The 20,627-nt window shown below is 34.5% G+C and overlaps 1 protein-coding gene across 1 annotated transcript; it reads right to left on the reverse strand.

Moving 5' to 3' along the window:
* Positions 1–2,428: 2,428 nt before the first annotated feature.
* LOC111000197 (2-oxoglutarate dehydrogenase, mitochondrial-like) lies at positions 2,429–18,279 on the reverse strand. The gene is made up of 21 exons (XM_045629321.1): positions 18,056–18,279; positions 17,321–17,455; positions 16,678–16,765; positions 15,541–15,629; positions 14,902–15,043; positions 14,672–14,750; positions 12,620–12,796; positions 12,286–12,434; positions 10,405–10,490; positions 9,468–9,647; positions 8,442–8,622; positions 7,917–8,135; positions 7,203–7,396; positions 6,767–6,895; positions 6,233–6,354; positions 5,761–5,873; positions 5,116–5,303; positions 4,637–4,733; positions 3,550–3,742; positions 2,787–3,083; positions 2,429–2,623 (listed from the first exon to the last, which is right to left on the reverse strand). Exons 1-21 carry the CDS (start codon positions 18,134–18,136, stop codon positions 2,524–2,526), a joined length of 3,039 nt encoding a protein of 1,012 aa, XP_045485277.1. The 5' UTR covers positions 18,137–18,279; the 3' UTR covers positions 2,429–2,523.
* Between the last annotated feature and the right edge of the window lie 2,348 nt (positions 18,280–20,627).

Genomic DNA, 20,627 nt, shown 5'->3' on the forward strand with positions numbered 1-20,627 from the left:
CAGTCAATAAAATTATCGGGTAGACTTGGCTGTGAAAACCAACTGTAAATAAATTATAAAATGTTTTATAAGTAATCACAATAAAATGATAACGCACAGTGCTCATCGATATTAAATAGTTTTAACAATTATATAAATTAAATCTGTTAACCTGTTAAAAACATTTAATTAATTAATTTAATAAATTAATTCTATGTAGTAAAAATACAATGTATGGTTTCCATTGATTATTTTTACAAGAGACGCATTCTCTCAACCATAATTGTTATGATTTTGACACAAGTGAGCTTAAAGGCCACTGCATACATGACGGGTAAATACTTCGGACGGGACGTGAGCAGGACGGGCACGTGATTGCCTCGTTCAAAACGGGAACGTGGTGCAAACGCATACGCACCGTGACATTGATTCGGATCTAACGTGCTAGTGTTGTGAACAACGAAAGATGGATTTTTCAATTCAAGAATTGGCTTTAATTGCTATTGCTCTAGAAGACGAAGAAGCTACGACCGTCAAGAAAAAAAGGAAATATGTTCATACGTAGCGAAATCACGGGCGGGACGGGGCACGCGCGGGGCGGGACGGGACGGGGACGTGCTAAACATCGTCGCGGACGATATTTTTCCCGTCCACGTTCCCGGCCCGTCCATATTCCCGTGACATATACGTTTTTGGATACATTTTGTATGCAACGATGTTTCCAAAACTTCCCGTCACGTCCCGTCCGGATAAAAACCCGTCACGTATGCAGTGGCCTTTAGAATACGTCCCGAATGTAGGTAGGTATTCTTTTCATCCTACCACACCAGCACACCAAGGCGCGAGAATCCTCCTCGAATGAAAAGTTTAATAGTTTCGAAATTTTCAGTGTTTTTACCAAATCATCAAAAGTTAATTTAAACTAGTTACATAGTTACAATTTAAATTTCGAACATCCGCTGGGACTTTAGTCTATTATAGATTCTCATACTCAGTGACCGCTATTATGGTCCACAACAGTACCTACATTAAAATAGCTGCTTCGTGCCAGCGTACTACTATTAGCATTTTATGCTATAAACGTAAGATGTTTTTATTTAATTTTGTGTGTTTCACTAAGTATATATATTAAATATAGTAGTAAAAGTATATTATTAAAACGTAAAAAGAAATATATATTAAATGTTTCTATTTTTTTTAATTTATTTATTAGCCGGATACAAAGTCCATTGGCATTAAATGCTTCTAATTTTACATTTACTGTTGCCAGTTCTCAAATCAAGGGCGTAGACAGAAGTGAAGAACTGGCAATAAACTCTCAAATAATGTTCCTACTAACGGGGATTTTAAATGTAATTAATTCATTTAGATACATAATTAACACTTGTGATTTTATAGATATAACTCTATTTTATGAATAAATGAGCAAATAGAAACGTGCATCTAAGACGATTTTCGTTTTAAGATTGATTTCAGTTAATTAAATGAAATTTGATTGTTTATTATTGTATAGAAATACTCGTGAAATTAATTCTGCAATTATTTTTGATGATTTTTTAAAAACCAATTTACACGGCCAAATAATAATTAGTCACCGATACAGAAGATGAGACATTATTTTGAAGTTCTATCGAATTAGTAGTAACTGTAAGATAGAAAAATGTAATGGAATAATTTTTTTTTAAAATTAGATAAAAATGTCAAAACCTAGCTTTAGAATGTGAAGTGAGGTTTTATCCATAGGTTTTGATTTTTGCACTTTTAACCAACCAAAAAATCAAGTTTTTATAACGGAAAGAAGAAACGTTTGAGCTTTTTAGATATTTTAAAATATCAATAATGTTTTGATACCGATTTAAAAAAAACATCCTCCGACTTCTTTTTATTTAATAAGAGATAAACAGGGGGCTCGCAATTTTTTCACTCAGAAAATTTCTAAACATTTGATAATGACATAACTATATTATGCTTTCTGCATAATATGCAAACCAGTGGCAATACAATATTTTTAGTATTGCCCTCTGATTCTTGTATCTGTTTCATGATCATTTGTGAACATGTTGCTAAAAGGCAAGTAGATGATCAGCCTCCTGTGCTTGACACACGCCGTCGACTGTTTGGGTCTAAGGCAAGCCGGTTTCCTCACAATGTGTTCCTTCATCGTTTGACAGAAGCTACGACTTCAAGGATACGAGCCGCAAGCTGTAGTGGCTTCGGAGAACAGTGCTCGTTTTAGGAATACAGTAAAAGTAAATCTAGGTGCCATCGAGACTAAAAAAAACCTCATTTTTAGACTACAAATCAAAATCAAAACTAGAACGTTACCATGATGACACAATCATTACATATACAATTCGCGATAAGCACTATTAATTATAATTCATGCTATTACTAATGCAACAGCAAACTACAAAAAAAATATTTTAAATAATTTAAAACGGCAAAATATTTTAATATAATACGCCTTATGATTTTTTCATACATACACATTTAACAAAAAACGAAACATATCACAAACAGTTTTTAAGAAACCAATAACACTGATTAAAGTTCAATTATTTTGTTTTTGAGGTCAGTTAACTCCTTGGCATGGATCCACTTTATACCCGTTGCTGACGCTGAACTTGCTGGCCGGGATATACACCTGAAAATAATAAGCATTTTCTTCATAAATACAAGTTCTACTTGAACAAATCACACTTTTTGATTAGATAAATATCAGATTATACGAATCCCTACGTGACTATGTGACAGAGATTAAAAAAACAACATCTGACTTAAAAAATATTTCGCGCGGGAATCCTTACCCAATTTTCTTTCCAAACAGGTTTTCCAGCCGAACCTTAACAAACAGCCAGGGCCCTTGGTTCTTGTGCTCCTCTTGGCAATAGAACACCTTTGCACCGTCATATTTACAAAACTCTTTCAAGACTAAATCGTAGGGGAACGGATATAATTGCTCTATCCGACATACAGCAATCTTGTCTTGCAATTTCTTCTCTTTGAGCAAGTCGTCAATCGTTATTGCCACTTTGCCCGAGCAGAATATTAACTTTTTCACTCCCTTGGGCGATTTACTCGCTGGACCTGTGTCGCCTATCGCTCTGAGGACATAAATATGATGCATTCATATTTTTAATATACAAATGTCAACAAGTACTACACAAGTTACATGAACGAGTATAGATAACAATAATAATTATTCTTGCCAGTTCTTCTCTTCCGTCCTACGCTCTTGATTTGAGAACTGGCAGTAAATGTAAAATTAGAATAATTTAATGTACTTATTTTTTTTTCTTCTTTTGACGTTCATAAGTGTACATTATGTTTCCTATATGAATAAATGATTTTTGATTTGATTTGATTGTTAAGCCTATATTCATGACACCCAGTGTAATAACACTAGTTTAAGTTACATAACCTAACTTAGTCTAATACATCAGATGCGTCGGTTGGTCATCCTGTGAGACATGGGCTTCTTCGAGCGGCTTCTTTTATTATCTAAGTATTTTTTTGTTTAATATGGATATGTGTTAGCTGTAAGATTACTCATAAATAAATATAGCAAACCTTCGAAAGCTTGTCCCTGGCATAAAGTCTTTGAAGGGTGACCGATAAAAGGGATGCTTTAGGCCAACCTTTGGCGTCATCAAAATAACTGGTTTCCTAAAAGGTAGTGCGAGCTGGCGTCGAATCAGATGGAAATAGTTGGCTGGTGATGTCACGTTACATACGATCCAATTTGCCGCACGAAGCTGTTTCACTAGAAGATGAATCTAATAAATGATCTAGTTAAGTTTTTTTTTATCCACCTGCAATCAGCCTCTTGGCATTTATCAGATTTTGAAGTACATAAAGGCAGTTAGGGAACACAAATTGATCTAGTTATGTGGTGTTACCGTCGCATGCTCAACATCAGCTGGATTCAAAGAGTCCTTCAACGAATGTTACGACACGGTGTTTACAGATTAACGGAAAGTCGCATATCTTGGACTCATTTTTCGCCATCATCTATATGACTTCTTGCAGCTTATAATGATTGACAAAATTAAGGCAAGTATGCGCTGGTAGCAGGATGGAGGCGCGGCTGCGAAACGTACGGGAGTGCACTGGCATCACATAGAGTAGCTTTCTAGACTAACGCAAGATTACTAAGAATTCAAGTTGTTAAGAGCCAACCTTTAGTAAAAAGTGGCACCTGAAGTTAATCAAGCAAGGGTAACACTGAAAATGTTTAGAGCTGGCCAGATAGACGTTGCTAATAACTTTTTTTAATTTGAATTCTTTGGTAACCTAATCTACTCGTAGTTTTTCAATGGTTCCATCGAATGCGACGATGTGTATAGAGGAACGGAAATTACTCAGAAAAACAATAAAAGTATTGGCAACTTTCTACATTAAGCTGATTTTCATTTTCTAAACATTTTCAGTGTTACCTAGGTATACGGAGGAATACATCGCAAGGAAACAGGCAAGTATTTAAAGGAACTTGCTAATAGACGCAGATATTTCAAGACTTGATCTGTGTATGAAGATTAACATTTTTATATCTGTGACTCTTTACGAACAGAAATCTTGTCATTTATATAGTACCTACTTGTATAGTTATATATTATACATATAAAGTTATAAATAATGTTCTTAGAATCATACTAACAAGCCATATCCTTTTCATCGAGATCTGGTATTAAATCTTCGTCATCATCAGCTTGCTGCAGGTACCTCTCAACCCTAGCAGACGAATGTTCTGGACCCTGGAATCACGTTTTCACTGACGTTTAACGGCTGAGAATAATGCTAAACATATAATATCACATTATTGATATTGGAGTTAATTTTATAAAAATATAAGACAAAAAACTGTGTAAGTACCAAGAAGATTTCAAAGGAAAATAATTTTCTCCCATTTTGGCGACATTTTTCAATGACGCTGCACTCCTCTATTACTTGTTATAATGAACCGTTTTTAACCGAAATTAGTACTTTTGGAGTTTATCCATTGCGTGCACGTAACCAATCTAACAAACTCAGTGGTGAACGAACAAAAAAAAATAGTATAAAATTTTCAATTTACACAATTTTTGTTTTGTTAATAATATTTCTATTATTTAAATGGAAAAAAGCAAAATATCATACAGCGCCATCTATTCCATGTGGCAGTTGAACAACGAGACCAGACTGACAGACCCATTTGCTCTCGCCATTGGAGATAAAAGTATCAAAGATTGGCTGTGCGGTATCTGCAAAGTCTCCATACTGCGCCTCCCATATGGTTAATAAGTTCGGACTTGAGTATGAGTAGCCCGTTTCAAAGCCTAGGATACCTGAAATAAAATTTATCTTGATACAACATTTCCTGATACAAATGGCAAAGGTAAACGAGTACACGGTATTTTCAGTCGCAAATATAGAATTTATAAAAAAAATTATAATAAAATTTCTTAAAAGTTATCTTATACGTAATTTATGTAAGAGTAAGAATCCCATTACGAAGAGGAAGCCTCTTCCAATGATGACTAAATTTAGATAGTTATTGGAGAGTTTCCCTGGATTAGGCCTCCGGAAACGAGTAGGCAACAACTTTAGCTGGCTTTTTGATTTAATTATCCCGTCTTGCATTCCTGGTTATCTTTTCCCAAGATTTCCTTGCTAGTCTCATCCACCGTCGGTTCTTTGAGCTAAGCGAGAGCAGCAGCAGAATTTAGATTTACATTTAATGCAATTCATAAAATAGATAACGACTAACAACTGGGTTTTATGTTAACACTTTGTTAGACTTACCAAATTCCGACAGGGAGCTGTTGTGTAAGCTGTATGCTGCCTGATCAGGGTACAAAGTGTCAAGTACCCTATGCGTCGCGCCGTCCACTCCTTGGTGGTGATATACGTGATGCCTGGTATTATAATCTTATTAGCTGGATTTTGTCGATGACAGTCTCGGTGTCAAACATAAAAATAAATGTTATTTATTCCTACTTATACAGACATTTAATTCCAAAACTTAGAAGCAACTGAAGTATTTCCGAATCAATTTCACATAAAAGACCGGCAACGCACTTGCGAGTCTTCTAGCAATGTCAGTGTCCATGGGTGTCGGTATCACTTAACATCATGAGCCTGCCCGTTTTGTTTACGATTTTTATTTCGTAAAACCGTGAAAAAGGGTTTAATCAATAAAATCGACACAGACAGTCTGTGCTGGCGTACTATACTATACAGATGTGTACAGGCAAACAACTTAATTAAAACAAACCTATGTGCCATCGTCCCTCTTTCCACATCCTCGCCCGTAAATCTGATATGTATTTTATCTCTCAAGAGCGATCCATACGCCAACGTTTCGCCCATTGCCCAGTCAGCAATACCTTCTTTAACCTTTAAAGTACAATTATTTTACAGTTTCCTTCATCAGATTTGTCTCGTCGTACTTAATAGCAGGGGTCATCAATTAAAAAAGTCGTTGTTAAGGGGAATTAAAAATTAGTAGTGTAATATTTTATTGTAAAATTCACCTTCACCGTAACATCATGTATTTTAAATAAATAGATAGACTATAATGTATGCTTAGAACATGGTTTCTCAACTATTTTTATGTCGCATTAAATAGCCAAAAACTTAAGTAAAACAGTCTAGCGACACCGCTACTACAAATTAATTTGTACTTAGCGCTCTATATTTAATGAATCATTTGTACGAATCAAATATATGTAGTTCGTATTTGTTATTTACTTTACTATACTATACTTTAAGAAATAAATGTAATTGTTTAATGCGAGTAGATAATTACCATTTTCTCTCTGTTCTGTAGAATTCTATTAATACCCTTGTGTACTTCGAAGGCCCAGGGCTCCGGCGGTTTACAGAAGTGGTTGGCTATCGTCGATATAGTTGCTTCGCTAATTCCGGTTTCTTCGATCTGCGGAAAAATCATTGAGATAAAAAAACATAACAATTAATAAGCTTGTTTTTATGCTTTATATGATTTATTTATGTATTTATACTGATTGTTGGTAAAATAAAACCGGTATTTATTTATGTCGCAGTGAAGTGGTTAAATCAGACTTGCTTGAATATCGATCTTCAAGTAACTGTCTAGAGATTCAAGTAACTCTCTGATTTAACCACTTTACAGCGACACATATACAAATTTTATCAAAGTGTAGAAAAATAAGACAGTTGTTAAACAAAAATCTTTTTTAATACATATTGTTCACTCATCATACCTTCTTAGGATCGCGTGCCTCAAAGAATCCAGTCCACGGCGTGTCAATCCAGTCCATGATACTCAGTTTAGTGACCTTCTTGGCAAGTTCAAAGTGCTTATTTAATGTGTCCATATATTCTTTCTCCCAGCCTTTGATATCAGAGTCAGTCACCACACCTTCAGCTTTCAATCGCTCGCCGTATATTTGATCGACTGTCATGTAAATGTTTTTTTAAATAATTGTATATTTACGATGTATACTATTCTGAAATGTGTAAATCCTAGCACTAGATAAACACTCGATACACAAAATATTTATTCGATAAAAAAATTATCACGATCGCGATGTTTTCGTTATAATTTGTTGTAATATAGAGAATTACATTTAAAAATTGTCTTAGTAATTGTATAAATATTTACACATTAAATCAATAGAGAGGTCGTGAAGTGTTCAACTCACAGCCAAAGTCAATGGAAACAAACTTATATCTTTATCCATGTTAAGTAACCTTAGTAATGTCTTTTATTAACATAACTTTTACACGTTTATAGAAAACACCTCTTCAACGGATCTAAGCTATTTTTATAAACACATAATAGCAACTGTCACTACGCACGTCGCTGTAAAGCACGCGATACGTCATTTTTTTTTAAATTATGTAAAATAATTATAAGTTCATAATAATACATAGCTTCGATCCGTTGAATAAGTGTTTTCTTTAAGTAGCCTTACTAGTTTTCATTGAGCGTATCTTCTTATACATAAAGGGCTGCGTGAACATTGGCTCATCCTCCTCACTGTGCCCAAACCTTCGATAGCAGGTCAAGTCCAGGACCACGTCTTTCTTGAAACGACACCGGTACTCAATGGCCAAGCGAGCAACATGAGCGACTGCTTCAGGGTCATCACCATTCACGTGGAGAACTGGCGCATTCACGCATTTCGCCACGTCTGAAAGATCATCAGATTACATGGTACAAGTACGGTCCAGACTACGTGAAAGTTAAACCTCTATGAACCCTAACTATGAAAGTCAACAAAAAATAAGTTAATTCTAAATTTACATTTACCACCAGTTCGCAAGTCAATGGCGTTAAGCGGGCAATAAGAACTGGAGCAAATCAATCCCAAGGATTAGGATCATTTAAATAATCGTGAAATTTACACCGTAGAGATGCCTAAACTGTGTTAGAAACTTTTAAACTTTGTTTCTGGTCACAAATAGACCAAAAGTATTACTTAAGAAACTTGACTTACCGCAACAGTATGGAGAACTCCTAGCAAACCTAGGATCAGTGGTATATCCAATTTGGTTGTTACACACAATGTGTATAGCGCCGTGTGTTGTGAAAGCCGGTAGTTCCCCGAGGTGCATAGTCTCATAAACAACTCCTTGCCCGGCAAAGGCTGCATCTCCGTGCATGATTATAGCCATTACCTACATGTTATTAACAACAAAATTTTAATTTTACTCATGCATCATTATTTCATTAAATCCTGACTAAATTTGTATTTTATTTGAAAATATCTCATAGAAACGATAAACAGGATACGAGAATATAGAATGCGCAGCGCTAACCAAATCCAAGCCACTTCCTCACAATGGTAGCTTGCAATATGACAGCACAATGGGCCCCCCAATACTCTTTGTATTGAAGAAGTGGCAAAGAAAATTTCCATTCCAAGCCCTACATTAGTATGGGCTCGTAAAGTGACGTTTCTCCAACCGAGTTCACAACCCATTACTATACTACGATGTACGTTTTTTTTTTTTTTATAGAACAGGGGGCAAACGGGCAGAAGGCTCACCTGATGTTAAGTGATACCGCCGCCCATGGACACCCTCAATGCCAGAGGGCTCGCGAGTGCGTTGCCGGCCTTTTAAGAATTGGTACGCTCTTTTCTTGAAGGACCCTAAGTCGAATTGGTTCGGAAATACTTCAGTTGGCAGCTGGTTCCACAGAGTGGTGGTGCGCGGCAAAAACTGCCTGGAAAAACGCGCAGTTGTGGAACGGCGGACGTCGAGGTGATACGGGTGGAATTTCGTATTCTGCCTCGACGTCCGATGATGAAACTCAGCTGCAGGTAATAATCCGAACAACTCCTCTGAACACTCTCCATGGTAAATGCGTAGACCAATTATTAGAAATATAGTAACCATGTAAAGAAACTGTGCATTCTTAAATATTGTTTTGTCCACAACGACTCAGACTAGTCTGCTAGGTGTAAATAGCTAATGAGGGATGGTATAAAGGGTATTTACTGATATATTATAGGCCTCACCTTATCACCATTATTATCTCCTTTGAAGAACTGTTCTGCACGAGTCTTGCCGACAACAACAGGTGACACGACTTCCAAATGTGATGGGTTGCAGCTCATTGATACTTTAATGTAGCGATTTGTTTTACGAATAAACCGATGTATATATGTACCTAAATGATACTTGATATCACCGGATCCCTGAAATGGATGTAAAAGCCAATTTATTTAAAGTTTTAAGTGTTCGGTCGGTCTCTGCAGTTCTCAATAATATAATAGTCATTGAATCTTTATTTAAATGTGTAGGAAGTAGGTGTAGTTTAGTGTGTAAATAAGAACGAATCGCAAAAATGTTGCTAAGTTCTAAACTGGAACGACTGGACCAATTCACTCAGTAATAGTTTTATTATGTATTTCTTGAACTCTGAGGAAGGATTAAAAGCGAACAGCATAGAATGTTTTATGTATTCATAAGATAGGTAAAATTATATTAAGACGAAATGAAGTAAGCGGGCACATCTAGTTATAATATGTACAGTGGTACCCTCGACATACGAGTTTAATTCGTCCCGTAACCTTGCTCGTATGTCAAAGCAGTTGTGGCCATTGAAAATGATTAAAATGCCATTAATCCTTTCCAGTACCCAAAACACCCCCTGTGTCGATTTTGTTCAGTGTTTTTGAATAAGAAAATGTATTCACGATCTCCTTTGGTAAAAAATAAATGAGATAATGTAAATGTATAGAAAGCCTTAACTTGTCAAAAATACTCCGAAAACGAGAAGAACAAGCAAACAAACTGAGGTCTCGCCTTGGAGAAACTATGAGTGTCGTGTGCAGCGTGCGATTCCTCGAATCTCAATTCTTGCTCTCAACTCAAAGCAAAATATCGTATACATATTAGGGCCCTCGTTTATCGAGGTACCTGTATAGTTTAGTAATTCTACAAAATACGTACAGGTTCCTTAGGTTCCATTGGCTTAAACTGCGCGAAGATGTCAGTCAATTGCTTACGACACACGTTTACCAGCATATTTAGTCGGCCTAAAATAACAAATTTGTGCTCACTGGATGTTTAAGAGACTGCTGATAGTGAACTGTGGTTTGAAAGATAATTTTTCCATGGGGGCAAGTAGGGGTAAGGTACGATTCCACCAGTGTGCTGAACTGTGCGCATAGCGTAAAGAACAGGTAATGGTTTTTTTAATACAGTTGCTCAAAAAGTGGCATATTGCAGGGAGGTATAGCGTTCGGAAAGTGGGCTATTAGACACTCGTGCTTTTTCTTTGCCAACTGTCAAAACAATGTGTATTAAAAAGAAAAAACCAACCACGAAGGTTTTATTCAAAAGATTCATAGAAGTTTTTATGATATATGATTTCTAAATATTATAATAATTGGATTCAATAAGTTTGGTTAGGTTTCTTTTCATTTCATATCAATTAAAAAAATATTAAAAAGAATTTTATAATATATGCAAATACGTATTTTTAAAAAGTTTACTAATAATTGGATTCAATTAGTTAGGTTAGGTTTATTTTATTTCATATCAATAAAAAAAAATATTAAAAAGAAAAAACTAACCATGAAGTTTTTACTAAAAAAATCACAGAAGTTTTTATGATTCATGCAAATATTTTGAAAAGAAGCTACTATTTGTTTCAATATCAGATTTAATGATTGGACTCAATGAGTTAGATTTGGTTTTCTTTCGAAGAATTCGCTGTATGGGCCAAGTTCCCTTTGCGTACCCAGAATGGGTGAAGAAAAGAAAAAACAAGCTTTGCTCATATTCTTTGCGGTTGGCGCCATTTTCCAAAAATGTTCTTTCGAGTTGAGTTATTTGTTGCAAAAATGAGTAATTTCGACGATATTTTATTTGAATGAATACCACCCGAACGCATTAATTTAGTAAAAATTGCATAAAATGCTTCGGAGAACAATTTACCGGAAACATATAAGTCGCTACATATCTACGTGCAATGGATTTATTCCGTAGAGAGAAGAGAAAAAAAGTAAATAGTTTAATTAAATTGTTTAATTTTTTCGCAACTGTATTAAAAATAGTCGTTCAGTACACGTGCGGAACCGTCATTGCAACTTCTCCCGATTGTCAACCCTCACCTTCGGCTGCGCCTCGGCTCGGGTAGACATTCGTCGGAACTCGTTGCAATGACAGGCTTTCCGCACTTGTAATGAAATATACTATTGTCGACTCACACGTACACATGCGAATAACAATAAACTGTGCGCGAATATTCTGCAAAGATCACTCGCAACTGTGCACTTGTGTGCGCACACACAGTGTAAGTAGTGGACTCGTGTTGACGCGCACAAACACGTTGTTCGCGAAGTGCGAACTCACTCTTGCTTCCGCTACTAAAGCACTATGCCAAGTAATTGTTTGTATGATCAAGTTTATATTACAAAGAACAACGATTTCCTGTCCGTCCATATAAGCAATTGCTGACAGAAAAAAATCACAATCAACAAGTTCGTGGACAAGTGTGCAGCACTGTGCGCACATAAAAGTTACACACAGCATTTTCGATGGAGACAGAAGACTAGTACGTGTAGTATCTAGTACCTGTTCTGCTACAGTTATGCACAAAATGTTTGTAAACTAACGAACGCTATTTCGGTGGCATCGTACCTTTAAGCTTTAGACGAGATTCTTGTCAAAGACGGAAGATAAATAAGATTTTTTTCTTATATTTTAAAAAAGACAATCTTTCCTCGTCTGAGGAATAATAATAATCCTTTAATACAGAATACTAATTCATTTAATTAATTAACCTAATCAAGGGGACTTAACATATATTGTTTTATGTATATATACCTCGATGTTGCATAGCCATGACGATGGATTCTACTCCAAGCCTTGTGCTGGAGTCAACGATCTCCTCCAGCATGACAATCATACTCTCTCCACCTTCAAGACCGAACCGCTTCTCTGCTGGCCATTTTGTTGCGAAATATTTCTCTAAACTAAAGTAAGATTTTTTACTATACCTAACAAAATATATCATTAGCAATGTATGCGGATAATGGTTTCATAACTGAAACACCTAAATAGCTATTCTTAGGAACAAAAAATATATTTTTTTTATAAAACTAAAACTGCGTCCATAATTTTTTGTGTTTTTCCTCCTGCCCGTTTGACAAGTACTCACAAGACGGCCTTTGTCAATCTTCGCATAATTAGACGCTTCTCTTCAGCAGTCTTTTCGAGGCAGCCGGGTTTTTCCATTCGTTCTCTGATAAACTGCAGACTATCCGGGTTATATAGGTGCATGTACTCCACGCCTATTGACTGACAGTATACCTTCTCTAGACGACTGATGATTTCCCTTTAACGAAGGAAACGTTCATATTATATAATCAATATATTAAAAAAATTAATAGCAAAATATGTTGTTAAGCACAAAATTCCAAGACTGCTGGACCATTTCCAGTATTTTTTACTCATTCCAGATGTGAATTTTTTTTCTTTCTACTTAGGAATGTATTCCGTACAACCAAACAGTTTTAATGGGGTAAATTATTACATAACATCATTACATATTTTGGTAGCTACTAAAATGATTGGGTAAAAATATAATCGTATTACGGCGAAACGACGTTCGCGTGAGGAAATAGTTTATAATGAAATATACAAAGTTTACTTATTTTCAAAGATGATATGTTTTTGTTAACTTTCTCAATAATACACTACTTGAGTTGCGTAAGAGGATTTAGCGAATTAAGTAAGTTAAGAAACGCCACGTTTAAAGTGCTTTTCTATTGGTATAAATTCAAATTCAAAATAAGTTTATTAATGTAGTAACTAAGTATACTTATGAACGTCAACAGAAAATATATTAAATTGATTTTAAATTTACATTTACTACCACTTCGCAGGTCAAAGGTGTAAAGCGGGCAAGAAGAACTGGCAAGAAACTCTCCGCCAATCGCCAAGTTTTGAGTCAAATAAATTGTTGGAACCAGAGCAAAATTCCAAGGATCATTTAAATAACCGTCAAATTTAAAAAAGCTTTATTGATTAATTTTCGATTTTAATTTTGAATTTGTATATATCGTATTATTAACTAATAGGAGTCAGGCGGTAGTAATGCGGTGTACCTCAAGGGTCTACTAGGTGTACTAGGTCCGTTATTGTTCAACGCTTGTCTATATGATATAACAAGTTGTTTCAAGTATTTAGAATATCTCATGAATGCAGATGACAAAAAATATTTCTAAAAATTAAATCTATAAATAACTATTTTCAACTTCAATAAGATCTTAGTAAATTAGAAACCTATCAGAAAAAAATAAACAGAAGAAGAAAAAAGAGATACAACAATTAAGGAGGTGAATTTAGTTATATTTAGAGACATGGGGATACTAATAGATGATAAGATGTGTTTCTCAAATCATATAGATAATATAACAGAAAAAGCATATAAACAACTTGGCTTCATCAAACGTGTATGCAAAGCTTTCAATAATATAAATTGTATAAAATGCCTGTGCTTTGCTTTAGTCAGGAGCACACTAAAATATTCATGCATGGTTGGTCCCCCATCTACAAAAAATACATTGAAGCAATAGAGAACATTCAAAAAAGTTCCTTAAGTTTTTTAAGTTTTAAGGATTTTCAAAAGTTTAGTAGCTACTTTGATTCCTGCAAGTACTTTGTTATTGAATCCCTTAAATATGACGTAAACAATACGACCTAATTTTTTTACATTGTATTTGCAACGGCTTAATTGACTGCCCTAACTTGTTGTCGCTTTTGCTATTTCAGAACCCTCCATCATACAATACAAGGCACCCCCAATAATCCCAAATTCCTCGGTCTAAGACCAACTATTTACAAAACTCAGTTATGTATCGTATACATATCGTATACGTTTAGATTACAACATAAACTACCAGCAAATCGATATATTTAATGTGACTAAAAAATGCTTAAAGAATTATCTAGTATCTTTTATTAATAATGGCTTTGTTATTCTTCCTTTATATTAAATATTTATTATTATGATCAATGAATCTTAGGATTTAAAATTTAGAATTTAGTATTCATTTGTGCTATGTATAAATAGGTAAAACTGTGCTTTATGTTTATGTTTGAATGTGTATTCCGTTGTTGGATTTTGTATATAATATAATTGTTTGAATATTGTTTAATGAGTAGCTGTAGGAATACTTTAATAATAAATATAGTACTGTAAATATACCTCAACGTCAATGACTGCTCTTTGCCTCCGATAAATGTTCTGTGAGGCAGTTCGAATGACATGTCCATATGTTCATCACCTAAATAATAATATTTACACAATATTTAAAATGAATTATGTAGTTTTTTGTAGAATTATTGTATTTAATTTCCAAAAATACGCAAAATAATGTATTTTTGTAATATACTATATTTACTTTTTGAAATATAATATATATATTATGTATTTACCTAAAATAGTCCCAAGTTCTCTTGCAACGAGCTTACAATTAATTCCTTTTAGGTCGACAGGTGCCGATTGGGCATTCAAAAGCCACCTGGCCGCAAAGGTCAGCCCCAGTGGATCTGTTTTGGCAAGTAAATGGCCACGTGCCTAAAAAAACGTATTTTGGTCCAATCTAATATTTCAAATGTAGGACCAGTTGAAAAACACCGAAAGCCTAATTGTGTAAAGGAAAGCGATAGTTATTTACAAAATGTATGTCGCAGCCAACTAGCTTAATAAGCCGTTGAAATAATAGCCTCTTAACGAAACAGCGCTGTTTAACTAGCGGCATGAAAGATATTCAGCCAGTTGATCAAACAGCTAGGCAAATGACAAATTGACCCAATTTGACTGAGGGTCCTTCATGAAAAGAGCATAGTATTCTTAAAAGGCTAGCAACGCACTTGCGAGCATTCTGGCAAGTGAGTGTCCATGGGCAGCAGTATCGCTTAACATTAGGTGAGCCTCGCTTAACAAAAATATAAATGAAAGAGATAAAGGTTCTGCCAAGACAATTATTAAAAAAGTATTGCATTATTTTAAAGAGCGAAAAGTACAAACTAATACTAAAAATACAAAATATATATATATATATATATATATACCTGATAGCTTCTGATTAGGTTTTGGACTGCCAGGTGTAGCATTATTTTATGTTTAGGATCTGCATCGGTCACCTTTGATGATTTTGATTCTGTAATGTTTCGTTTTCTTCTAAAATTCTATTGTCTCTATCCCGTTTTTCTATTACTTAACTTTTTACGACTGTCATTTTTAAAATGTACCTATTTGAAATATGAGATATTGTATTTTAGCTTGATAATAGTGGAACATTTATTTATTCGCACTTGTATTTCTTGAATGTATTCTTTACAAACGTACAAAGTTTCATTTTTATCTTGTAAATTTGTCGAATCCTCCACCATATATATATGCTCCACCATAGAACAGACGACTTTACCTACGACTTGTATATAAGATAAAGGAGGCGCATGTCTTTGGACCCCTTAAACAATTTAACAAAAAACTGTCATTACATGCATTATGTAAATGATTTTGTTTCATTTTCCAGTTTCGGTTAGGTTTTGTTTTCTCTGACTGTGATCAGGTTAGGTTAGCCGTTTTATTAAAGCCAAAAAATTTAACGTTCTTTCATTCATTTCACAATGAATGTTTCAATTAATTTCTATGGGGTGGCATGTGCCACATAATTGCAATCCATTGGCAAGGAAATAAATTGGGAGCTGTTTCGTGGAGGTGTATCGACAAGTTTACCACAAATTTAAACTAAGTAACCAACATAAAATAGATCAATGTTAACTGACTTTGAGGGTAGTATTTACGGAATTAACTATAATACCTATTACTAGCAGACTCGGCCAAGCATTGCTGTGACTAAGGTTTTTGTTATACCTATTACATATTAGTAAACTATTCAAGGCAAACGTTAGGAGAACTTATGTGAAACGTTGGTACTTTTAACACAGCGCCATCTGTTAGAATTGTATCAAATTATAAACAAATAATTTGCATTAAAAAAAAATTGCGACTATAATTAAAGATCTAAGCTATCCTATCACTTAAGTTGGACCAGACTGCACACGGTGTGCAAATTTGATTGATATCGGTTCGGTAGTTTAGGATTTCATCGCGGACAAACATCGTGATTAAGATTTCAACATTTTTTAACGGACTAAAAAATATATAATTTGTCTTAAACTCCTCGGAACTTCGTTACTTACTAGGATTAGATTTAGGACTGAAATCGTCTTGAAACTCGTCTATCTGCAACTTCGAACTATTTACACTCTCGTACAGTCCATCCCAAGACTAAAACATAAAAAATGTATTATACCAAAACTGTAATTAATACAGTAAGTATCAGGTTATCTACGCCAATGTTTCCCAAACTTTTTTCTGCCATTTCTAACATTGTATGCCCTCTATGTAACATACATAATTTTAAATATCTAAAATTTAATCTAAAACTTAATGGAAGAAATTACTTGTTAACGAAACCCAGTAATTAAATTTTCAAACATAATTAAAAACGAAAATTTCTAATAATTTTAAACATTCATAAATTTTCAATTTGCCCCTTAGCTATCAAATTGCTCCCCTGTAATGGGAACAACTACGTTCTAGTTCTAGGAAACATAGTTCTCCAGAGTTTCTGCTTCACCTGAAGCCCTCATTTTTAAAACAAATGACAAAGAAAGAACCGATGTACCTATGTACCTCGTAGTGATAACGTTTTTATTATAGAACAGGGGCAAACGGGCAAGAGCCTGATGTTAAGCGATAGCCCATGGACACAAAAATACCAGAGGGTTAGCGAGTGTATTGCCGAGGTTATAATATTATATAATTAGAAATAAAACTAACGGAATCGATTGACCCTTTAGACTTTGACCACTCCAGGTACTGATTTTCCAGAAACGTGGCATTCGCACCATTTAGGAAGGTCTCCGATTTTGAAAAAGTCTTCTGACCTCGGCGTGGCGACACTGACAACGAACACTAAGGACAACATTAAATATATCTCTATGTATGTATATAAAATTCTCATGTCAAAACGTTAGTTCCCATACTGCTCCGAAACGGCTCGACCGATTTTAATAAATTTTATTATGCATTTTCAGTAGGTCTGAGAATCGGCTACTTTATATCTTTCGAACCCTTAAGCGATAAGGGATGTCCAGCCCCGAACATTTTTTTTTTTGCTTTAATTTTTTTATGATACTGCATACATGCATGTATAGCAAAATGATCCTTGTTGGTATATACTAAAAAGGTAGGCTAGAATCTTTAATACAAGCAGTTATCAGTAAATTAAATTGATTCAAGTGTGACAATTTTATATAAATTTAATAGTTATATCAGTTTCCTTTACTGTTCCAGCGAATGGTAAATGCACACACAGAAAGTCCATTGGTGCACAGCTGGTGATCGAATCTACGACCTCATGACGAGAGGCCAACACTGCTCAAATTGAAATAATTAAAACTATTAATTGAAATAACTAAAAATGAAATAATAATCATTTTTCGGGTTTAGTGGGTGCTACTTCTTCCTAAATTAACGTATTTTTGTTATTAAAAGACAGACAAAGTCACATACCAATCCGTGAGTTGGTCTTGTAAGTGTTACCCTCGTAGAATGGAGTGTAGAATTAATTATTTGATGAAAACGTAAATACATAGTACCTTGTATATGTTAATGATATATATGACACAGTACTTAGTACAAATATTACAAATTTAACAAGCTGATGCATTCGATAAAATTATTGCACTACAAATTTATTACTATATTTATAAGTAAAGTGATAAATTTAACTTTAAAAAATCTTATATATAAAACTAACTTAATACAACATATTTTCACAAAAATAAAGAATAGGAGGTAAAATTATTCTAAAAGACACTTCATGTCACAATAAACTTCTATCGAAATTCTATATTCGAAGAATGTTAAAAAGGTAAGTTTAATTTATTTTGATCATACTTTTTTTATAGTATCAAGTTCAAATGTATTCTGTGATGGAATTGTGTACAGTGTCACATACTTTTCTTTGCCTGTGGCTTAAAATCGCCATTTTGAAATGTCAGACCGACATCTTGGTGCATACAATAAATAATTTTACCATCCATCAGCATTAATAAAAATACAACGAAAATGTTTTTATTTTTATTCCTTGCATTAATAATAATGGCAAAGTTTTATTAACGGTTCCATTAAGTAAAGAAATGCCCGGATTCAGGGTTGTAAATAATATACGTTAGGTATATCTATGCAAGAGTCTGACAATATATTTCTAATAGAAAACTATCGATATCCGAAGTCAGAAGGTTTCTTGGAATTCAGGCCTGAATGAAGGCCTATCGATGCTTTTGGAAGGGCTTGCGCACTTTGATTGATTCCTCTTTTATAATCCAATAAAACTTGCGAGACATCCTCAAGTATTCTCATACTGTGCTGTTTGAGACGATCTAGTTTGAAGATATCGATCTTGTTTTACTATTTAGTAGTAACCCTGCAAGTACTGGAACTGATCTTCCCTAGCGAAAGGCCCGGCCTGTGAACAATACTGGCTGTGTCAAGTATCTTCACAAACTAACAATGGGCGTGGAGAGGCGGACGTAACCCACGCATCGTATGTGGGGATGCGGATAAGGCTCTGCTGTTATCGCATCCCGCATGAGGCGATTATTGCTGGCTGCTTGGGGTTTTAGTGGGTATGCAGAATCGAGAGTTCCAAATAACCCTCTCACACTATGCAGTCGTGCCGCGTAGGGTATGTGCAAAGCATTTTCACAACAAAAAACTGTGTAGCAGGAGAGTTGTAGAATGGAAGAGTTCAGAAAGTTAAATAAGATGTTATACAATATATAAATCTCGTATGCTCTGTGTGTCTATGAAGCTCGGGATTTCGAACAAGTTTTAATGCAGCTATCATCCGTAAAATCGAAAAATCTCTCTATTCTCTCTATGCTTCTAAAACTCTAAGCTTCGTAATGGGATCGTCTAGTTCAAAATCACATTCTAGTATGCTTTTTTTTAAATTTTATAATATTAATTACAAATGCTCATGTCTGACGTATATTGTATAAATACCTTAAAATAACTAATAGGCCTCTGGCATCGAGTGTCCTTGGGTGACAGTATCACTTAAATTCAGATGAGCCTCCAGCCTGTTTGCCTCATAATTCATCTAATTCAATGGACATAATTGTACAGTAAATAGCTTTCATTATACCATATTTTGTCCAATTATTTATTTATAAAGCAAACAACACATACACAGTAGATGGCAAAATAAAATTCTCATACGTATTAATTTGTGTGTCTTAGTTTTCAAGTAAATTTATGTGTTTATTGTCCCCTAGTAATGAGCCTCGAGCCTCGGGACAGCCATATTTAGGGTCTCCTTACATTTTTAATCGTTATATATTTACATACACATAATAATAAAAAAATGATAATTATATTTAAAACAAATTTAAATATTTAGTTTGGTCCCTGTGGCAGTGTATTAACCTTTAACGCTGGCATCATTTCCTCGCTGTATTGCGATAGTTATTGGTTGATCCTGGTCTGGGGTCACCGGAACTATCTACGAGAAGTCAATCTGGTAGATAGTATCTTTAATTAACGTCTGTGCGTTTGAACCCCACGGCCCAAGAGTCTCTACTCCAAAGGGTCTATCTCTTTCAAATCATATTTGAAACAAAGTACTAAATAGACAGAGAAGTAGCAACACTGGAGATATAAATATAAAAATAAATAATATAAATAAAAACGGACTTAACTTATGAGGACTCGGATCGAGGATCGTTATGTTTTTTTATAAATTTTTGCTATCCTGTACATCCACAATCATGTTATTAAAATAATAACTATCAGCATTATGAATATTTATCCTCACATCGTATTATACCAATAGATTATCTACATTTAGTATTTTTTGGAGGAGCGTAGACCAACACGTTGATTTTAAAATGCTATTTATACGAATTAATCATTTTGTTATATTAACACTGCTTGTGGTCGAACATTTCTGTGTAAGTTATTTTTAATAAGTGCCTTACATCTCGTTAAAATCCTCGTTAAGCGACTTAATATTATATATACATATGATATATATTATGTCGTATTGCTGGATTGTTTTCGTCTAGTCTTACATTTGCTT

This window comes from Pieris rapae, chromosome 8, assembly GCF_905147795.1.
Source record: "Pieris rapae chromosome 8, ilPieRapa1.1, whole genome shotgun sequence".
Taxonomy (NCBI): domain Eukaryota; kingdom Metazoa; phylum Arthropoda; class Insecta; order Lepidoptera; family Pieridae; genus Pieris; species Pieris rapae.

Coding starts and splice junctions, on each gene's coding strand:
- LOC111000197 (XM_045629321.1), bottom strand. CDS start 18,136: ATGTATTTACGTTTTCATCAAATAATTAATTCTACACTCCATTCTACG. Junction 16,766..17,320: donor CTAAAGGGTCAATCGATTCC/GTTAGTTTTATT, acceptor TTTATGTTTTAG/TCTTGGGATGGACTGTACGA. Junction 10,491..12,285: donor CATGGCTATGCAACATCGAG/GTATATATACAT, acceptor TTGTTATTTTAG/GCCGACTAAATATGCTGGTA.